Source organism: Salvelinus alpinus, chromosome 23 (genome assembly GCF_045679555.1).
Source record: "Salvelinus alpinus chromosome 23, SLU_Salpinus.1, whole genome shotgun sequence".
Lineage (NCBI taxonomy): Eukaryota > Metazoa > Chordata > Actinopteri > Salmoniformes > Salmonidae > Salvelinus > Salvelinus alpinus.
The window spans coordinates 36,674,737-36,697,349 of NC_092108.1; the positions used below are offsets into that span (position 1 = coordinate 36,674,737).

At 43.2% G+C, this 22,613-nt stretch overlaps 1 protein-coding gene across 5 annotated transcripts in view; it reads left to right on the forward strand.

Annotated features, from left to right (window-relative positions):
• The window catches only part of LOC139550899 (enhancer of polycomb homolog 1-like), a 41,562-nt gene extending 20,334 nt beyond the window's left edge, over nt 1-21,228 (forward strand). For 3 of the 5 annotated variants that reach the window (XM_071362144.1, XM_071362145.1, XM_071362143.1), the window contains 13 exons: nt 2,044-2,200; nt 5,646-5,791; nt 7,687-7,893; nt 8,180-8,328; nt 8,693-8,849; nt 10,691-10,855; nt 12,144-12,233; nt 12,469-12,617; nt 12,873-13,240; nt 18,277-18,401; nt 18,643-18,784; nt 19,194-19,539; nt 19,768-21,228. In XM_071362144.1, coding sequence (XP_071218245.1) covers nt 2,044-2,200; nt 5,646-5,791; nt 7,687-7,893; nt 8,180-8,328; nt 8,693-8,849; nt 10,691-10,855; nt 12,144-12,233; nt 12,469-12,617; nt 12,873-13,240; nt 18,277-18,401; nt 18,643-18,784; nt 19,194-19,539; nt 19,768-19,840 — 2,274 coding nt within the window. In that variant the 3' untranslated portion in view covers nt 19,841-21,228. Of the gene's footprint in view, nt 1-2,043; nt 2,201-5,645; nt 5,792-7,686; nt 7,894-8,179; nt 8,329-8,692; nt 8,850-10,690; nt 10,856-12,143; nt 12,234-12,468; nt 12,618-12,872; nt 13,241-18,276; nt 18,402-18,642; nt 18,836-19,193; nt 19,540-19,767 lie in introns of those variants that run through there. The other 2 variants (XM_071362147.1, XM_071362146.1) reach the window with 2 other exon arrangements.
• Nucleotides 21,229-22,613: the final 1,385 nt, after the last annotated feature.

The following is a 22,613-nucleotide window of genomic DNA, read 5'->3' on the forward strand; positions in this document are numbered from 1 at the left end:
CACACACACACACACACACACACACACACACACACACACACACACACACACACACACCAAGCCCCTGCCACTCACATAACAAAGATGAGAGATCACTTCTTCCTCTCTGACAAGCGGTTTCAACTCGCTATTTGCATTTTGAGGTTTGGTTCAACAGAATCGGTCGTATGGACACAAACACATTGGGACATTATTTTACTGTAATAGAGAAGGTAACTTTTCTAATACCCTCTTATGTTCTCAACTGCTCAAATTGCACACAGAGCAGACACTACTCAAATTAAAGTATCAATGAACAATGATTCTGGAAAATGAGCGGTCAGTTTGTCGTGCGTGGTGTTGGTGTACTGCTAGCAGCGTCTTAGCTAAAGACTGTTATACTAGTTGTCTAGTCTGTGTTTTACAAATGTGCAATAAGCACAACAAAATTTATATAAGGAATTGGTAACTCCTTCTCATTCTGAGAAATAAGGTAGGCCACTTGATTTCAACATCTGAACAAAGTGGACAGGCTGTTAAACAGTTGTAGACGGACAGATGGGTGTGTTCATAACAATTCAACTGTTCTGCCTTGTTAACTAGCAAATAGATCCAAGTTGGCTAAACTTGAAATATAAAGAGATCATAGATCTCTGGTCAAATGTAGTGCACTATATAGGGCTCCATTTGGGAGACATCCAGTCTCGCAGTGGTAAAGTTACACAATGAGTTCTTCTCCCCGGACATGCGCTGCTATTCCGTGGCCCCGTCAGTCACCGTCCCATGTGGCTGTCCATGTTAAGGGTGTAACGATTCACCAAACCCACGGTTCGGAATGTATTTTGCAAAGTTAGTAATGTGGCTCGAGCACTTTCAAGAGGCGCTGAAACTCCCAATTTTTCTCAACCACCGAGATTGGGTGCATATCCGCGGCTATAATCACTACATAGTGCACTTTTAATCAGGCCAAAGTCTTCTCTTGACATGGTCAAAAGTAGTGCACTAAATAGGAAATGGTGTTCCATTTGACACAGCTGGTGAGAAGGCAGAAGACACATCTCTAGTTTGCCTAGGGCCCCCAGAGCAGTGAAACCATAAACACACACACTCCGGAGAGGTGATGTACAAGTCTGGGCCTACGCTGTGCTGTGTTGACAGGCTGCCAAGGGCAAGGTGCCCATCTGTCTAAGAGCCAGAGGGCCCTTTCATTTTAGTACTGTTGGCCAGCCCGCTCAGACGAGCACCGCTCCAGGCCCTGTTCAGAGCCAGAGGACACTGTTCAAACTTGATACACTGTTGTTTTATCCACTGGTGTTTTGTAGTTAATTCAAAAGACTGTCATTATTTGGTTGTTGTAAAGTGCATCTGCAAGGTGCCTGGTCCAAACTAGTCCCCAGACTTTGGAACAGGAGCAGGTATGCGAGTAAGCCTACAAATTGCCTTGGCTATAAGTGGAGGAGTGTACGTGGGTTCTGCACCTGGAGGAAAAACCTAATAACTCAGTGTGTGACTGCTAACCATTCCAGGACTTTTACTCCTGCCTTGCCAAGTCCTGCTGTGTACTTTTGATTTTCCAGTCCTTTTGTTTTTTTTCTAGTACTTTCAAACAATGAACAGTGTTGTCACCTGAAATCTCCTTGAAAAGGCTGCCGTTTCTGTCAGTACTGATTTGACGCTTGATTTGTTCCTGGCCTCATGGATCAGATGGCAGCAGTTGGTGTGACCGTGATTGAGGTTCACTCTGACTTAAGTACTCCTCTCTCTAGGCATCCGTTACTTCAGACTTCCAGCTGACCCTGTCAATTTAGCTATTCAAGTGCTTGGACTTTATTTAATATATAGGGCCTGTTGGGCAGAGGTATGCTGTTCAATCATTTGCCCTCTTCTCTGAACTTCTCCCTGTGGTCCTGTGTGGCTCAGTTAGTAGAACATGGCGATTGCAACTGAGGGTTGGTTTCCTGCTGGGGCCACACCCCAAAATGTACGCATGATTTAGAAATCACTTTAGATAAGAGTGCTAAATGGCATATATTATATTACTAAACTATTTCTCTGTCTCTCTAGGAACACCATCTCCAGAGAGCCATGTCGGCCCAGTCAGTGTATGGAGAGAAACACAACATGGTCATCCCCGTCCCGGAGGCAGACGGCAACATCGCCTACTACGAGTCCCTCTACCCCGGGGACTTCAAGATGCCAAAGCAGCTTATTCACATACAGCGTGAGTAAAGTGGGCCTGGCTGCTATTGATATGGGAGGGGGGGGTGCAGTATTAGTTTAGATTATATTATATCGATACTTTGACTCCCAAGTATAGATTTGTATAACCCCAAAAAATAGCATTAGCTAGCTCTAGTCGTCTCGTCCTAGGGCTCAGGGGTACTCAAACACTATTTAAGAAGGTCCGGTCACACACATTTCCTAGGTGGTAAAGATCCAGATGATTATTGCCATTTGTCTGCGTGGGAACACCCCGCTACCCCCACCCACCTCGCACCCCCACCCACCTCGCAATAGACGTTTTAAAGCTTGTTTCCTGTATTCTACACATTTTTCATGTCTTTTGTGTGTTCGTACGATACCAGGAGTCGAATCCTGATCTAATAAAAATAAGCTTCTGCGTCCGGATCCGGCCCGTGGTCCGCCTATTAAGTACGGGTGCTATAGCTTGTCCTCCGTCTTCTTTATAAATAGTGAGCCAACGTGTTTTCGGCACTTTTTATTTCCATGACTGATCAAAACTCGTTTTCTCACGGCTCTCAACCAAATCGACCCTAACACCCTGTGTCACTTGTGGACATCTGACAGGATCTGATTGGTATAAGCAATGATGAAACTTCCACCCAGCCTATCAGAAGACACAGTGAAGCTGTTTCCATATTGATTGCAGCAGTCAGATCCTCTTAGATCTGCGCATTGGGTCAAGGTGTCCATTTTGGAGGTGTTGATTAACCATCTACATTTGCGGGTGTAGGTTCGTAGGCAATGGCAAGACGTTTTGTCCATTTTGTGGCATTTGAGATAGTAGGGGGAGGGGGATCTGTCCTTAGTAGTAATGTAGTAGACCTTATCGTATCGTCCATGAATCACATTATTTGTTGTGATTGATTCAGATAAGAGCTAGGCTAAATGTAATTTCCTGGTCATGTCTTTTTGTCATTGTTTTAAAGTAGAAGTCCCTGCTGCTGTTTGTCCGATGTGAGACATATTTTCTATGATAAGCATGGAGTTCATTCATGTCACCTTGTTTGACGTTTTTGCTGCAAGTCTAGCAGTAGAAGCCGCCAGAGCTCAAATCAAACTTCTAATGACATTGTAATTTATTTAAATGAAGGCATTTGTGTTTAGGATTCAGGATTCTTGTCCGTCTTGGGCTTTGAAAGTGTCATTGGCCAAATTTAAATGCAGTTGCCTAGAATGACTGCCATGAATTTGTATGTGCCTCTAGCTTGATTCTGCTCAGATTTGCTTAACCGACCAAATGAAAAGTAATCACTTTACCCCAATCAATACAGCTGTAGCTTTGGTCAGAATAGTAAAGGTGCATAAAGATGGTGGCCTCCATGCGCTTACCACAAATTCCTTGTTTACCAAAATTCACTGTATTGTATATTGATTGCCCTGTTACTAGTGATGCAGCGATATGACATTTTTGTCCGATACCGATATCCGATATTTTCCTTGCCAAACCCCCCCACCCCCCCGATATACATTTTTTTTTGCTGACTTTTTAAGCATTCTAGTACAGTTAAATAGTTAACACACACACACATGGACGCAGCGGTCTAAGGCACTGCATCTCTATGCAAGAGGTGTCACTACAGTCCCTGGTTCGAATCCAGGCTGTATCATATCCAGCAACATCTCAAGACATCAGTCAGGAATTTAAAGCTTGGTTGCAAATGAGTCTTCCAAATGGACAATGACCCCAAGCATACTTCCAAAGTTGTGGCAAAATGGCTTAAGGACAACAAAGTCAAGGTATTGGAGTGGCCATCACAAAGCCCTCACCTCAATCCTATAGAAAATTTGTGTGCAGAAGTGAAAAAGCTTTTATTTTGAATGCAAACCACAAATTCCACTATTGTGCCAAATCCTTATTGTGGCTAGCTTCACAACGCGGTCCGGTCAAGCTTCACTAGCCAGATTAAGCTTGCTGGCTGCTTATAACGTTAGCTTTTGGCAACATGGTTAAGTAGCTGACTAGCTATTTATTTTCATGAACTGAAGTTGTATTTCAATAGGTGAACAAGTGGCAACCTAGCTAATACTTACTCACAAGGATTCCTAAATCATTGCTAAGAATAATGAAAATGACTGCAGTTTGGCCATTGTTTTCAGGCTGGTTGTATTGGTGCTAGCTAGGTACCAAGCTAAAGCTATCTAGCTACCCCATAAGTTGCGGTCAAACAAATTATGCTTTATTACCAATGCGGTATTGTAAACACATCGTTCGTGGCCGGTGTTTGCTTGTTTGCAGATTTTTTTTGTACAGCTCTGACAGTGCTACTGTATCTTTTTTTGACACGCAAAGACCCAAACGGCGTTCCAGAGTATGTATGTCGTGAAGCTAATAGCAGTGACGCTATTACTGTGTAACTCCGGTAGGGCAACATCTAAAAATAGCGCACTTGGTAGTGAGTACTGGTGCTCGACCAGTCAGCGAAAGCCAACATCACCCACACGAGAATGGTTTATTGTCAAGGGCAATGAATTCCATCATCTTGGCTTTAATGGATTTCTCCTTTGAGTTGTCTCACTGAAATGTTCTTACTCCACACAGCAGACATTGTGGGCTAGGTTAGGAATGCTGTGTAGCACAAGATTTTACTTGGCTTCATTACGTCATGTACCTACATTTTATATAGGTATGCACGTCAGTTTGACATCGGCGTTAAACTAGACATTCCGATATGTTCACCGATATATTGTGCATCCCTATCTGTTATTTAGATTTTTTTGGTATCGGCATTAGCACAGTATACATGATCCCAATTTAAGCTCCAAGACGCATGCAATTTGAAAAACCCCAAAAGTAGATGGTGCTGATTTTATTGGCGCATTGGACCATGTCACGCGCCATAGTTTTAAAAACTCCATGGATAGTGGTAAAACCATGACGTCATATCTGAATTCCCAAATCTTTATGCACCTTCGACATTGAAGCGCTAGTAGCTCAGAACATAAAGTCAGCATTATTTCAGACAGAAGATCTAGGGATAAAAGGCCTCCCCATATCCTATAATGGGAGAGATGAGCAGACAGCTCTTCATCTGAACTCTTGAAATGGAATTTCACATGTGCTCAGTGGTTATAACAGGGGAGTTACACTGGGTACGTGCGTCATGGACGCGTAGCTTTTGCCAGCACGAGCCACTTTATCAAGTGGTTTTTAATTCTTGAAAACCGAACCAGAACTTACATTTACGCTGAGCAGCATGAATCTCTTGCGGGTTTGACATCACGATGGGGATTTGAAATGGCTCCCAGGATCTCTGATAGTCCGCTTCATTCCCATCCTCATGTCTAAAGATCTCTCATCCAGCTTTCACCAGTCAAAAAAAAAAACTTTCCCTTTCTCCCTTCTCTGTAGCTTTAAACCTGGACACTGACATCCTCATGTCTAAACTCTCTCTCTCTCTGTCTCTCTCTGTCTCACTGTGTAGCTTTCAGCCTGGACACGGAGCAGCCGGACTATGACCTGGACACGGAGGATGAGGCCTTTGTGAACAAGCTGAAGAAGAAGATGGAGATCACCTTCCTGCAGTTTGAGGAGATGATCGACCGACTGGAGAAAGGCAGTGGGCAGCAGGTAAGCCTTGGATGTTGCATCCCAAACGGCACCCTATTTCTTATATAGTGCACTGCTAATCTGGGCGTCCCCCACCCTCATATCCCCAATCACATGCACTTGGCTTAGATGGGAGAAGAGAGAGTAGCCTACAATAGGTACTCGTAGCATCAGCCTAGCATCCTGTCCAGGCGGTGAACATGATACTCTTATTAGTTACTCATGGTGGCGTCTGTTAAATTCATGTTTTAAGTGTCTATTTCTGTTATTACGGTGCTATGTTATTAGTACGCCTGCGCGGTAGTCTCGGTGTTGATGGACCTGACCTGAGTGCAATGGCAACCATGTACTGTGGAAATACGGTGAAGTAAACGTGGTTAAAATGACGACTAGGTTCCAGTTTAAGTTAACATTTCTAGGACACACGTTCTGCTAGCGGAACCCCTCAACATTCCGCTGAAAAGGCAGCGCGGGAAATTCAAAAATATATTTTTTAAATATGTAACTTTCACACATTAACAAGTCCAATACAGCTAATGAAAGATAAACATCTTGTTCATCTACCCATCGTGTCCGATTTAAAATAAAATAAAAAATGCTTTACAGCGAAAACACAACATATGATTATGTTAGATCACCGCCAAGTCCAAAAAACACACAGCCATTTTCCCAGCCAAAGACAGGAGTCACAAAAAGCAGAAATAGAGATAAAATGAATCACTAACCTTTGATCTTCATCAGATGACACTCATAGGACATCATGTTACACAATACATGTATGTTTTGTTCGATAATGTGCATATTTATATCCAAAAATCTCAGTTTACATTGGCGCCATGTTCAGAAATGCTTCCAAAATATCCGGAGAAATTGGAGAGAGCCACGTCAAATAACATAAATTCTCATCATAAACTTTGATGAAAGATACATGTTTTACATAGAATTAAAGATACACTTGTTCTTAATGCAACCGCTGTGTCAGATTTCAAAAAAACTTTACGGAAAAAGCAAACCATGCAATAATCTGAGACGGCGCTCAGATAGAAACAACATTTCTCCGCCATGTTGGAGTCAACAGAAATATGAAATTACATCATAAATATTCCCTTTGATGATCTTCATCAGAATGCACTCCCAGGAATCCTAGTTCCACAATAAATTGTTGTTTTGTTCGATAATGTCCATTATTTATGTCCAAGTAGCTACTTTTGCTAGCACGTTTAGTACACATATCCAAACGCTCGCGCAGGTCCAAGCGAACTTCGGACGAAAACTTCAAAAAGTTATATTACTGGTCGAATAAACTTGTCAAACTAAGTATAGAATCAATCTTTAGGATGTTGTTATCATAAATATTCAATAACGTTCCAACCGGAGAATTCCTTTGTGTCTATAGAAGTAATGGAACGCAAGTCGATATCATGTGGAATGCGCGTGACCAGGACCTGGCACTCTGCCAGACCACTGACTCAAACAGCTCCCATCCGGCTCAACATCACAGTATAAGCTTCATTCAACGTTCTACAGACTGTTGACATCTAGTGGAAGGCGTAGGAAGTGCAAACAGATCCATATCCCACTGGGATTTCAATAGGCGATGAGTTGAAAATCGACCAGCCTCAGAATTCCCACTTCCTGTTTGGATTTCTTCTCAGGTTTTTGCCTGCCATATGAGTTTTGTTATACTCACAGATATCATTCAAACAGTTTTAGAAACTCCAGAGTGTTTTCTATTCAATAGTATTAATAATGTGCATATATTAGCATCTGGGACAGAGTAGGAGGCAGTTCACTCTGGGCACGCTATTCATCCAAAGTGAAAATGCTGCCCCCTATCCCTAAAAAGTTAATAGCGTCCTGGGAATCTTTGGGTCAAGTTATGACAGTGACCCTCCCTCCCCTCTTCCCTCTGTCAGGCGGTGAGCCTGCAGGAGGCCAAGCTGCTGCTGAAGGAGGATGACGAGCTGATCAAGGAGGTGTTTGACTACTGGACCAGGAAGAGGAAAAACAACCAGCACGACACTCTGCACCCCACTGTGAAGCAGGAGAAGAGGGACGGATCCAGCACCTCAGACCCATACGTGGCCTTCCGCAGGAGGACGGAGAAGATGCAGACCAGAAAGGTAGGATCCCACCTCTAGACCAGGGCATATAGGGGCTAGTTGACCCAACCCAGGTAAACACTAAGGGCCTGTTTCCCAGACACGGATAAAGCCTAGTCTCCGTCAATGGAAATTCCCATTGAGCATGCTTTTTAGTTCAGGACTAGGCTTTATCTGTGTTCAGGAAACTGGCCCCAAGTGTATGTACCAATACCCCTAAACATTTCCATTTAAACTAAATAGAGGCCTACGCTAGATTATTGACAGCGGATGACTGTCAATTTAATGGTGAAATTGCCCACCTCAGAACCGTAAGAACGAGGAGGCTGGTTATGAGAAGATGCTGAAGCTGCGGAGGGACCTGAGCCGAGCCGTCACCATCCTGGAGATGATCAAGAGGAGGGAGAAGAGCAAGAGAGAGCTGCTGCACCTCACCCTGGAGATCGTAGAGAAGAGGTGGGTACTACTCAGAGAGACACAGGTTGTTTTTAAAGTCATGTTGCTAGGATGCCAGCCATCTTGGTCAGGAAAGCTTTCAATTCTAGAAACTGATCAAATTATGGTAGAATATTGTATAAAACAATGCGTTTGTAGATGTGTTTTGTTAGCTAGCTAGCCAACCATCAATTTGGCCTATAGGATCTCTGGTACTACTGTATAGGAATGGTTCTGATCCATTTAAGAGAGTTAGCCTTCGATCATTTAGTTCCTAAACAATGTTTTAAATCGGGTTTTGATAGAGTGGCTGACGGTTTGATTGAGATCCAGTTGTTTTTCAAATGCTTGATTTCTATCTTGACTTTGACCATTGCCCCTCCAGGAACGGCATGTCCGACTTTGGTGGTGAGATCATGGCTGAAGTGCTGGCCCAGCGTGCACTGGACAAGCCTGCCCATATTATCCCTCTGGTGCCGCTGACCAACAGCAACCAGTACAGACATCAGGACCACATGGATCTCAAGGAGTACAAGTCCAAGGTGAGAGAGGGAGATGGCAACAGAGCAAGAGGGTGACCTCAATGGCCCGTATTCATATACAGTTGAAGTCAGAAGTTTACTTACACTTAGGTTGGAGTCATTAACTCGTTTTTCAACCACTCCACAAATGTCTTGTTAACAAACTATAGTTTTGGTAAGTCGGTTAGGACATCTGCTAATTTTTCCAACAATTGTTTAGACAGATTATTTCACTTATAATTCATGGTATCACAATTCCAGTGCGTCAGAAGTTTACATACACTAAGTTGACTGTGCCTTTTAAACGGCTTTGAAAATTCCAGAAAATTATGTCATGGCTTTAGAAGCTTCTGATAGCCTAATTGACATAATCTGAGTCAATTGGAGGTGTACCTGTGGGTGTATTTCAAGGCCTACCTTCAAACTCCGTGCCTCTTTGCCTGACATCATGGGAAAATCAAAAGAAATCAGCCAAGACTTCAGAAAAAATATTGTAGACCTCCACAAGTCTGGTTCATCTTTGGGATCAATTTCCAAACACCTCATCTATACAAATAATAGTACGCAAGTATAAACACCATGGGACCACGTAGACGTCATACCGTTCAGGAAGGAGACGCGTTCTGTCTCCTAGAGATGAACGTATTTTGGTGCGAAAAGTGCAAATCAATCCCAAAACAACAGCAAGGGACCTTGTGAAGATGCTGGAGGAAACAGGTACAAAAGTATCTATATCCACAGTAAAACGAGTCCTATATCAACATAACCTGAAAGGCCGCTCAGCAAGGAGGAAGCCACTGCTCCAAAACCGCCATAAAAAAGCCAGACTACGGTTTGCAACTGCACATGGAGACAAAGATCGTATTTTTTGGAGAAGTGTCCTCTGGTCTGATGAAACAAAAATTGAACTGTATGGCCATAATGACCATCGTTATGTTTGGAGGAAAAAGGGGGAGGCTTGCAAGCCGAAGAACACCATCCCAACCGTGAAGCACGGGGGTGGCAGCATCATGTTGTGGGGGTGCTTTGCTGCAGGGGTGACTGGTGCACTTCACAAAATAGATGGCATCATTTGGTAGGGAAAGTATGTAGATATATTGAAGCAACATCTCAAGACATCAGTCAGGAAGTTAAAGCTTGGTCGCAAATGAGTCTTCCAAATGGACAATGACCCCAAGCATACTTCCAAAGTTGTGGCAAAATGGCTTAAAAACAAAGTCAAGGTATTGGAGTGGCCATCACAAAGCCCTGACCTCAATCCTATAGAACATGTGTGGGCAGAACTGAAAAAGCAAGGAGGCCTACAAACCTGACTCAGCTACACCAGCTCTGTCAGGAGGAATGGGCCAAAATTCACCCAACTTATTGTGGGAAGCTTGTGGAAGGCTACCTGAAACGTTTGACCTAAGTCAAACAATTTAAAGGCAATGCTACCAAATACTAATTGAGTGTATGTAAACTTCTGAAACACTGGGAATGTGATGAAAGAAATCAAATCCAAAGAAATCTTTATCTCTATTATTATTCTGACATTTCACGTTCTTAAAATAAAGTGGTGATCCTAACTGACCTAAGACAGGGAATTTCTACTAGGATTAAATGTCAGGAATTGTGAAAAACTGCATTTGGCTAAGGTATATGTAAACTTCCGACTTCAACTGTAGACTGCTAGAGCTAGGATCAGTTTGGCCTTTTAGAGCCCAATGAATAAGATTATATGGAGAAAGGAGACCTGATCCTAGATCAGCAGCTCTACTCTGGTATACTTTGTGAATACGGGCCAATGTCTTGAAGGTTTACTTCTGAAATATTAGACCGCAATTGAGTGACAAAATGTGTCTGGGTCCTTCCCTCCCTTCTAGCCGGAGAAGACCGAGGTCGTCAGGCAGAAGAGGAAGTATGAGAAGAAGCCTAAAGTCTTACCCCTGTCAGCTGCTGCCCTCCACCACTCTGGTCCCTCTGTGTTCAATGCTAAGGACGTCCACCAGTATGACTTCCCCAGCTCAGACGACGAGCTGCACTCCCAGGTAGGCAGAGCGGTTTGACCTGCGCTGTCTCCCAAATGGACCCCGAGGCACTTAGAGATCTGAGAGATTTGATTGGTATAAGCAATACTACACAGCTGATTCAAATGATCAAAGCTTGATGATTAGTTGATTATTTGAACAAAATGTCCACCCCTTGGGGTCCCGAGGACAGAGTTTGGGAGACCCTGACTTAGCCCATCAGAGAGGAAGGTGGAGCTATGATTATTTTCACTTTACAAATCTTCTCAGATCTCCACAAGGGCTTAGGGGTCACTTTAGGATTGGGCCTTGGACATCTGTGGTGGAAATCTGTTAAAGATATACTTCTCCTTAATGCAACAGCTGTGTCAGATTTCAAAAAAGCTTTACGGAAAAAGCACACCATGCAATAATCTGAGTACAGCGCTCAGGCACCAAAACAAGCCATACAGATACCCGCCATTTTGTGGAGTCAACAGAAGTCAGAAATAGCATTATAAATATTCACTTATCTTTGTTGATCTTCATCGGAATGCACTCCCAGGAATCCCAGTTCCACAATAAATGTTTGTTTTGTCCATTTATGTCCAATTACCTCCTTTTTGTTCCCGTTTAGTTCACAAATCCAAATTCACGAGGTGCAGGCACTTAGTCCAGACGAAAGTCAAAAAGTTCCATTACAGTTCGTAGAAACATGTCAAACGATATATAGAATCAATCTTTAAGATGTTTTTAATAAAAATCTTCAATAATATTCCAACCAGACAATTCCTTTTATCTTTAAAAACGAAAAGGAACGTAGCTCACTCTCACGGCCGCGCGCATGACTTAGCTCATGGCATTCTGCCAGACCTCTTAGTCAAACAGCTCTTATAAGCTCCCCCTTCACAGTAGAAGCCTGAAACAAGGTTCTAAAGACTGTTGACATCTAGTGGAAGCCTTGGGAAGTGCAATCGGGCCAAATTTACACTGTATCTTGGATAGGCAAAGACTTGAAAACCTACAAACCTCAGATTTCCCACTTCCTGGTTGGATTTTTTTCTCCGGTTTTTGCCTGCCGTATGAGTTCTGTTATACTCACAGACATCATTCAAACCGTTTTAGAAACTTCAGAGTGTTTTCTATCCAAATTTACTAATAATATGCATATCTTAGCTTCTGGGCCTGAGTAGCAGGCAGTTTACTCTGGGCACCTTATTCATCCAAGCTACTCAATAATGCCCCCCATAAACCATAAGAAGTTAATCATAAAAATGGCCCTGTTGGTGACCTGTGACTGACTGGTCTCTCTCCCTTTACTACTCTCCAGATGCACTCAGGTTCCTCAGAAGCTGAGGAGGAGAACAACCCAGACGGTTCTTTTGCCTTCCGGAGGAAAGCAGGCTGTCAATATTATGCTGTGAGTATAGACGACTCCATACAGTAACTTTATTGAACATTTAAACAAAAAAAACACAATTTTGTGGTCGGCATACGAAATGCACAATCAATCAATTACAATACAACGTACTTCAATACAGAAACACAGCCGAAGTGAGCACACACATATTCCCATATAGTCCCAGTGGCATCCTGTCTGGCCATGTTTCATAACTCCTGTCATGTCTAATGGCTCCTCCTGTGTCTGTCCCCAGTCTCGGTTGGACCACGTGGGCAGCTGGCCGTGGGTCAGTCCGTCAGAGGGCGGCCTGGGAGACACTCGTTACCGCTACTGCCTCACCACCCTCACCGTGCCACCACGCTGCCTGGGCATGGCGCGACGACGCCTGGGACGAGGGGGCAGGTAGGTTACTGCAGAGTTCAAGGGGCAATCTGGGATTCAAACATCCAAGCAGTCCACCCCCGCCAATATTATTAGTAAAAAGCTGAGTGATGGGGCAGGAGCAATGTAACCAGTCTCCAATTCATAGACCGAGCTATGGATGCTAGTACTACCCACCCATGAGAATAAAATTCCAGTTTTCTGGGACCAATAGCATGAATGAATTGCGTGGCTAACAGAAGGACTAAACACTGTTCCCTGTTCTATTTCCCTCAGGCTTTTGCTGGACAGGGCGCACACAGACTTTGACAATGTATTTCATGGGCTGGACTCGGAAATGCTTGACCTGCCGCCCCACTCTCCAGTCACAGACAAGTTTGCTAGTACCTCACAAACAAATACCTCGGACAGAACCTCTTCTTCTTATTCATCCTCTTCTGCGGACCTCAGTCAGATACTGTTGAACATTAAGTCGAGCCGATGGCGGCACTTTAGGCCTCGGACATTACCACTACACGACGAGGACAACGTGGTCACAGACCCCTTATTCAGGAGGCTGGGCAGGGGCCTGAGTCGCATCACCTCTACCCTGGCTGGCACCACTGGCCCCCTGAGAGGGGCTGGTCCCCCGGCCCCCACAGCTGGTGAGTAGAGCCCGGGGTTATTCTCACTCTCAATCACCGTACCATAGACACACACACATACAGTCCACGTCCCAGATCAAAGGCACTGAATCATGGTTTGTCTAGCTAGCAGGAGCTGTATAAAAAAGGAGCAAACCTTACTTTGGTAGGTGTTTAAGAAAGTTAATTGGAAAATCATGAAATTATTAAAGACATTGTGTTAGATCGATTCTCTCTCCCTGCCACCACTGCTTTTGTGCTGCTGTCCGTGTGTGTGGGTTGAATTTAAGGTCACTTCCCAAATGGCTCCCTATTCTCTATATAAAGCACTAGGACCCATAGGGTCTAGTCAAACGTAGGGCACTATATAGGGAAAAGGGGGACATTTGGGACCACAACTTAGTTGACCACCAGGGGGGGAAAAAAAAATCTTGTTCCTTTTGAGGTGGGGACAATGTGATCAATTCCTTTCTTCATGAGTGTGACATTTTGAATGGCTGTAATGTTTGAAATTCATGTGGCGTTGCCTTTCCCCCGGCCAGCAACGGTCAATTAAAAATGTATGGGATAAATATATTCTGTGGGTGGACAGACGTGGAGGGGACGCTGCTCTGAATATAAAGTATCGTCTGCGTACCAAATGGCACCCTATTCCCGATATAGGCCTTGGTCACTTTTAAGTGATTATGGTTTCGCTTGGGACGCTGCCATTGTCCTCTCTAGTATTGTCTGGGGCATCAGTGTGAATGAGTATCCCAATTGTCAAACAGTTTTCATAGAGTAATACCATTTCACAAGCATACAAATGTAACCCTTTGTTGGCTCGATGTCACCGCTCAGTGATCTCACTCCGAGGAGTTTTTCAGGCCACCTATGTCCAAACCCCCCAGAAAGTGCAAAGTTAAACGACAAAAAAAGTAGAAAAGATAATGGGCCCATATTATTTTTATAAGATCATCTTTGAGAACTAACAATCACAAAAATTAAAGCTAAACAGTCAGGGAGAATCTAAAATTCCCCAAATAATGCATTCAGGCTTTTTTTTTGTCATGGCATGGGTTTTGTTATGCTTGAGTCACTCGGAATAGCATAAGCCATGGTAAAATGTGTAGAATTGCAGGAAATTAGCTTTGAAACTTTAATATTGTATGTTCGCCATGTGGCAAAATGTGTAGAATTGCAGGAAATCTGCTCCTGTGGCCAACAGAAGGGCCTCTAAAATATTCTGTCAGCTTAAGCCCCATTTTAATCCAAAAAACCCTTTGAAATGTCAGCCTATTGATTTCTTCCAGAATTTTCATTACATGTCAGTTGAGTGATTGGGAAGAGATTTGTTGATATTGGATGGCTTTGGTTTTAAAGATGGACTGATTTTTATGGTACTGCGTGGGTGAATGATCAAATACTTTATTGTCCTATAGGGAAATGTGGTGTTTGTGGGGCTTGGTTGGCCTCCTGATCTTAACCCCTCGGCGGAAAGGGTCAGTGCTGAGAGGGCAGAACACACACACAGCTGTGGTCAGCAGCAAGTCTATCTCAGCTCGGGGCCTCAGTGAGCGTTAAAGCCACGGGATGGACCTTCAGCCAGGCTCTGTCTTCTGCCCTTCCCCCTAGTCCCTTAACACTCCTGGCTATTACGTCCCCCACAGGCTACATCCCAAATGGCACCCTATTCCTTATAATGCAGGGCATTAACCTTTACACTTGGGACAAGTAGAACAGTGTTTTTTTTTTGTTTTTTTTACTTGTCCAAAAGCTCATTGTATGATACAAGGATGCCACTTTACAAAATAAAATGCATTATCTTTTTTACCATCTTTTTTACAAGAAATGTAGAATACACTCTTCTTTGCTTTTTCAAGCCTGTCTCAAAATACAACACACTTTTTTAAAGCTTCTCCTAGACTAGAGGATAGTTAGCCACCCTTGGGAGCCTATGAAATATTGCAACATTACAATTACTATCAAATACTTTTTATGCCCCCTTCGGGGCTCGAATTTAAGGGTCGTCCCTGGGCCGATAAATATTTATACGGTTCAACAGACTGGGACGACAGATCCAAAATTCATACAACCACTGCACATACATTTATCTTTTTGCAAAAGCATTGAGGCTGATGGAACAGATCAGAGAGTTTAGCTTAAAATGTTGATAGTTTCATTTCTTCATATTATAAGCTCATCAATGCACACATGGCTATAGGATACGTGTGAATTGTCCAAAATGTAATAGCGGGAAAACGGCGTTCTCAAAAGCGCACAGCACGCGTGAGCATGATCATGTGACAGATGAAATCATCTGTTTAGATCTAAAGATGCATCAACCAGCATGAGTTACTAATATGACTAGGAACATGAGACATTTTGGTTTAAATAGCATTAAGTATTTATAAAATTCCCTCAACAGTTCTGTAGTCGTATTTAGGCTAGGCTACTTTGAAACAAGCTAAGACATGCTTCATAAAATGATATAAAACATTGCGGTTTTAAACAATTATGTTTATGGTTAAATAGTTTCAGAATGCTTGACTGCCTGCACTCAGATTCAAGGTGGGTAATGTGCGGTGCATCACTCTCCGGTCTTGTGACCATTTGGTCTGAACGCACCGTGCCTCATATGTCAACAGAATCAAGCCTTTAGACCAGGGGTGGGCAACTCCAGTCCTCGAGGGCCTGATTTGGTGTCACACTTTTTCTCCATCCCTAGCAAACACAGCTGATTAATCAAATTGCAGTTTAAACTGAAGATCATGATCAGGTGATTATTGGAGTCATGTGTGTTAGCTGGGGCAAAACTGTGACCCCAATCAGGCCCTCGAGGACTGGAATTGCCCACCCCTGCTTTTGACGTTAATGTTAATTATATATGTCAAACATGACTGGCGTTAGCCTATGTTTATGTAATTAAAAGTCTCGTTAAAGTTTGGCTACATTTCCTGGCGCCTCCCTCCTGTCAGCATCAGTTTGGACATGAGGCTGTAGCCAATATGCACGTAGGCTTTTTAAATTATGTACATGAAACATTTATTTGAATAAATATATATATATTTTTTTACTTGTCAATTCAAATGGACAACTTAAATCTAATATTGTTTTTGTCCGGCAAGAGGACGAGCGTAAAATGTTGAGCCCTGTAGTGCATAGTGCATAAAAATAGTGCTCTAAATGCCTTAGGAAAGTATTCAGACCCCTTGACTTTCTACACATTTTGTTACGTTACAGCCATATTCTAAAATGGATTAAATAAAATGTCCTCATCAATCTACACACAATACCCCATAATGACAAAGCGAAAACAGGTTTTTAGTCATTTTTGCAAATGTATTCAATTAAAAACATACCTTATTTACATAAGTATTCAGACCCTTTGCTATGAGACTCAAAATTGAGCTTTCATTTGATCATGCTTGAGATGTTTTTACAACCTGTCTATATAAGGTCCCACAGTCAGAACAAAAATCAAGCCATGAGGTCAAAGGAATGTGTCGAGGCACATATCTGGGGAAGGGTACCAAAACATTTCTGCAGCATCCAAGGTCCCCAAGAACACAGTGGCCTACATTTTGTAAATATATTTTTTTTACCCCTTTCTCCCCAATTTCAATCTTGTCTCATTGCTGCAACCCAACGGGCTCGGAAGGCAAAGGTGGAGTCATGCGAGCTCCGAAACATTACCCGCCTAACCGGGCGGGTTAGCCTGCAGGCGCCTGGCCCGTCACAAGGAGTCGTTAGAGCGCGATGAGCCAAGTAAACCCCCCCCCCCCCCAACCCAGACGACGCTGGGCCAATTGTGCACCGCCCTATGGGACTCCCAATCACAGGCTGGTTGTGATACACCCCAGGATCGAAACTGCGTCTATAGTGACACCTCTAGCACTGCGATGCAGTGCCTTAGATCTTTGCGCCACTTGGGAGGCTGGCCTCCATTCTTAAATGGAAGAAGTTTAGAACCACTCTTCCTGGAGCTCTCCCAATTGGGAGAGAAGGGCCTTGGTCAGGGAGGTGACCAAGAACCCAATGGTCACTGACGGAGCTCGAGATCCTCTGTGGAGATGGGAGAACCTTTCCAGAAGGACAACCATCATTGCAGAACTCCACCAATCAGGCCTTTATTGTAGAAACCGGGCGGGAGCCACTCCTCCGTAAAAGGCACATGACAGCCTGCTTGGAGTTTCCCAAAAGGCACCTAAAGACTCTCAGACCATGAGAAACAAGATTTTCTGGTCTGATGAAACCAAGATTGAACTCTTTGGCCTGAATGCCAAGCAACATGTCTGGAGGAAACCTGGCACCATCCCTACGGTGGAGCATGGTGGTGGCAGCATCATGCTGTGGAGATGTTTTTCAGCGGCAGGGACTGGGAGACTAGTCAGGATGGAGGAAAAGATGAACAGAGCAAAGTACAGAGATCCTCGATGAAAACCTGCTCCAGAGCGCTCAGGACCTCAGACTGTGGCAAAGGTTCACCGTCCAGCAAGACAACAACTCTAAGGACACAGCCAAGACAACGCAGGAGTGGCTTTGGGACAAAAGTCTCTGAATGTCCATGAGTTGCACATCCAGAGCCCGGACTTGAACCTGATTTGAACATCTCTGGAGAGACCTGAAAATAGCTGTGCAGCGACGCTCCCCATCCAACCTGACAGAGCTTGAGAGGATCTGCAGAGTAGAATGGGAGAAACTCCCCAAATACAGATGTGCCAAGCTTGTAGCGTCATACCCAAGAAGACTTGAGGCTGTAATCACTGCCACAGGTGCTTCAACAAAGTACTGAGTGAAGGTTCTGAATAGTTTTGTAAATGTGATATTTCATTAAAAAAAACTTTTTTTAATACATTTGCTAAAATAAAATATACTGTTTTTGCTTTGTCATTCTGTGGTATTGTGTGTGTGTGTGAGGGGGGGGGGGACAATTTAATCAATTTTAGAATAAGGCTGTGCCGTAACAAAATAGGGAAAAACTCAAGGCTTCTGAATGCTTTCTTCATAGGATGCATCCCAAATTGATGTGACCGGTCCGTGTGTGTGACCTGTTCTCCTCTCTGTGTCTCCTGCAGCTTTTACCGCCCAACAATACCAGCAGCATCAGGAGCAGCTGGCCTTGATGCAGAAACAGCAGCTGGAGCAGATCCAACAGCAACTGCAAGCCAACAGCACCACCACCACTACCAATAGCACGCAGGTTAGTTAGCCCGCTCTCTGACCTGGGCTGGTATTCTCAGTGGCTCAGAATACGAGCGCTGAACCAGGATCCGTTTTGCCTTTTTAGATCATAATGAATAAGATTCAATGGAAAGGAGGGACCTGGTCTTAGATCAGCACTCCTACTCTGAGATGTTTGATACAGCCCCATGACCTCTCTCTCTGTCCATCTGTTTGTCTTTTCAGCATTGTGTTAATACGTTGTTCTCCTCCTCTACCAGGTTTTGGTGTCCAAGACGTTAGATTGTGCCAGTGCCCAGTTTGCTGCCTCTGCCCTGGTGACCACAGACCAGCTTCTGGCCTTGAAGACCAAGGATGAGGGTGGACCGGGCAGCGGGGTCAACGGGGTCCTTCCACCCTCAGGTTAACACTGCACCCAAGCATTTGTTGTGGTCAGGTGGTTATTGTAAAAGGGTAATGCCTTAACAGGTTAAATAAATACACTTTTTTAAAGCAGAGCATCAAAGAGAAGAGAAAATTGCACATAAGACTTTGAACGCTTTGACAAAGGCAACGAGGCGCAGTATATAAGCTAAATAAACACAAGTGAATCCGGTAAGCACAGTGTGCAAGGTTTCCTTTCAAGATATCATCAAATTATTCCCACGCACCTGCAACAAGTAACCTCAGACGTGCAAGTGCGTTTCGAATGAAATGCAGGGCTTTCACAGAAGCAAACGTAAAAGGTTGGAACTGATCAAAGAGGAAACTGCTTGTATAGCTTCTGCTAGGACCATGAAGTGATTTAGTTTTCTGTCTTCCCTTCCTACAGGTGTCTACAAGGGCTTTCACCTCACTAGCACAGCATCCCCGTTGCCTGCAGCCCCCACCTCCACCCCTAGCCCTCTGACCACCACTACCCCCTCCTTCCCCTTCCTGTTGCCCAGCAACAACGGCACCACCCACGCCAACTCCACCACCACTCAGGTCCTGATGGGGAACAACAACAACCTCCGTCTGAGCATGTCCTCCCCCGGGGGACTCCTCACCAAGCGCCACATACCCCGGACGCTAAGCCACGCTCCCGTGTCGTCATCTGCCTTAAAGCTGGCTGCCACCGCTAACTGTCAAATGCCTAAGGTCTCCACAATCACCCCGTCAATGGACCTGGTGCCAAGGTGAGAGAGAGAGACTTCTTGTCTGAGGTAGTACGCTACATAGGGAATAGGGTCCATTTGGGACACAGATTAAGTGTATAGAAATGGACCATTACACAGTGTTCAGACAACCGTAGCTTAAACTGCTGATTCAGGAACATTACCTGAGTCCGTCTGAGTCAATATTAATGTAGATATTATTGAACAGTGTCTGATTGATTTGTACATATTCTCTCCACTTGCCTCCAGGGAAAATCAGGATCAAGAAAAACCAGCACTAAACAGCATTTCGGACAACACAGTGGCTATGGAGGTCACGTGACCTCGGAACACGGACAGGACTGTGGGCTCACCCGGGAACTCATTTAGGTGCTATGCATCGTAGAGTTGTGAATGCAAGGAAGGGGTAGTGGAATGCGCACACAGCATACAACGCTGTCTCCATGGTGACGGTTGGGACTTAATTGCAATGGTCGTCTCGTACTTTTTTCATTTCCTATTTGTTACTGTTACTGTTGATAAGAAATATCAACATCTGTAATTATGAATATGGCAATTATATGTACAGTACCAGATATCTGTAATCCCCCCCTTGTATATAATGTTACTTGAATATGGAAATTGTTCATTTGATGTTTTGCACTTGGGATTTTAAAAAAAATTAAAAGACAAACTGCAACTGGTTCGGGTGTGAGTTGTACAACAGTGTCATCATCACGTCAGTGCATGGTGTGGAACCTGCTGTTTTATCTATTTATTGTGCCGTGTTTACAGTTCTTTCTTTTTCTCTACGTTTTGTTAGTTTTTTTTAATGTTTTTTTGTTGTCCACTGTACCCTCATTGGTTCCCGTGCTGTAGTCTGGGTTTAGGTAGCTATGAACTTCTCTGTATTTTATATATCTATATTGTGAACATAACCAGGGGGTCCTCACTTTAAGATTCCTGGCTGTTGGTTCATTGTATCATGTAGAAACAAATGGTGACATGCATTCATACAGAGTCGGTGGCTGTGGATTTAAGGCATCGGTTTGTCAGTCAGAGGGTAATCACTTAAGATCTTCCATTTTTAAATTGTTCATGAGACAAAGTAACACAATGGGAATGAAGTCTGTTCCTAGAAGTCACTGCTGCTTCTGACTTATCTAAGCACTATTTTTGTTTTCGATGAATGCTGCTTTTATATGATTTAGGTCTCTGGTTTGTTTTCACATCAGTACCTTTTTTTTAAGACCCCTTCCCCAATTATTTTGTGAAAAATGTAATTATTTTTGTATCCCCTTTCCATTTTTGATGATGATTGTATGTTCCTCATTGAAAGACTTTATTATTTTGTTACTTGTTGATGAAATGCGATCGGGTAGAGGAATGTAGTAACATCTTGATTACATGTATCATTCCAGTTTATACATAACAGAAGAAAACATGTATAAAAAGGCAGATTTCTTTGCTTTTAGAATAAGAATTCTCCAGAACGCTGCGAGGCCAAGATGAACCACAAGTATCGGGTGCCTTCCTTTGGAAATACGAGCTCTCTTCTGTGAAGAGTACGGTACTAAACAAGGCTACTAGTTAGTTGTTGTTGTACCACCAATATGAATGCCCATTCCAATGGCATAATTGATCAATTTTGTTTTTTCTATCCACAAAATGAAAAATTATCTTCTCACAAAAAATAAAACCCAGGGCATTATGTGTTTGGACCAGCATGTATCTTGTTTAGTTTTTTTTGTCTCGTCCCATTGTTCCATGTTGTGGTCATAGTAGAATGGGAAAGAGTAGGGTGAAGTTAACCCTTGATGCTTATCTGGTCCTCTAGCTGTCGGTAGAGCATGGCGATTCCTGGGGCCACCCATAAGTAAAAATGTATGCACTCTTGACTAAGTCGCTCTGTGTAAAAGGGTCTGCAGCAGTTATCTCCATATCAAATCATTTCTGGGTATCAATTCAAGACATGCTCTGGAACTTTGGTGACCTAGGTATTTTTTTAAACCTCCCACTTTGAGCTGGATGTGTCTTTGTTGCTTATAACCCATCCATAACCGCCTGGCTCTGTGAAAATCTGAGGCCCACACCCAACCCTAACCCGATAATATAGTAAATGCTTTGTAGGCTTCAGTCAAAGACGGCGTAGTGTTTTTCTTTTTTTATGGGATGTAGGATATTTTTTTTAGCCTGGTTTAGATGTTTCTATGTGTTTAGTCAACTTGTCTATAATTGTATACATGCAGCTTGTACTCTCATGTTGCTCACCAGAATGATGCATTCATTCTATTGATTTATGACTAACTAGTTGACCGGTAAAGTTATTTTTCACGGCGCAATAACATAAACTGGAAACGTTTTCTGTGCAAAATGTCCAAATAACATCCTTTTGACTGGATGTAAGGCAAAAGAAAGCTGTGAGAACTACCCAAAATGTATCTGATAAGATTTCAGTTTGGCTTGGATGCATATTTTGTGGCTGAAATACGATCAGCTTTTATGATGCTGATAGAGGGCAGCTCTACAGATGGTATCTAACTGAGCATTCGCATTCTCTCAAGATGCTGAAAGAGAGATTATTTCTCCATTCCTGTTCCCAAGTGAAAATTTTGACTACATTTTGTGTATAATTTTACTACAAGATATGCTTAACTCTGCAGGAGTTAAAATATAGGCTACAGTATGTGAGGTTATAGACCTACAGTCAGTGTCCAGATTTAATTTTCCATTTTACTCATCTGAACAGTGGGCTACAGTTGCCTTGAACTTCCCTATTTGAAGTAACTTTTTTTTATAGCGCCTCACACACACAACACTACTATCATCCTCTTTCACCACTTCACCAAATCTTTCCCAAACATTTCTTTTCTGGCCCTCCCTTCTCTTTATTTTCAGCTCTCCATTTTGCAGCTTTTCTCTTACTGAATTAAACTGTCTTTTTTACCTCCATGGAGTGATAACTTTATCCTGCCTGTTTCCAAAGCATTTGGGATCGGTGTGTAGACTATTTGGTGCGTGTACAGTTAGACACTTAGATGTAAAAATAGACCCTTTGTTAGGCGTTTCAGAACCACTGGCTAAAAAATATACAAAGTACTGGAGAATCCATTTAA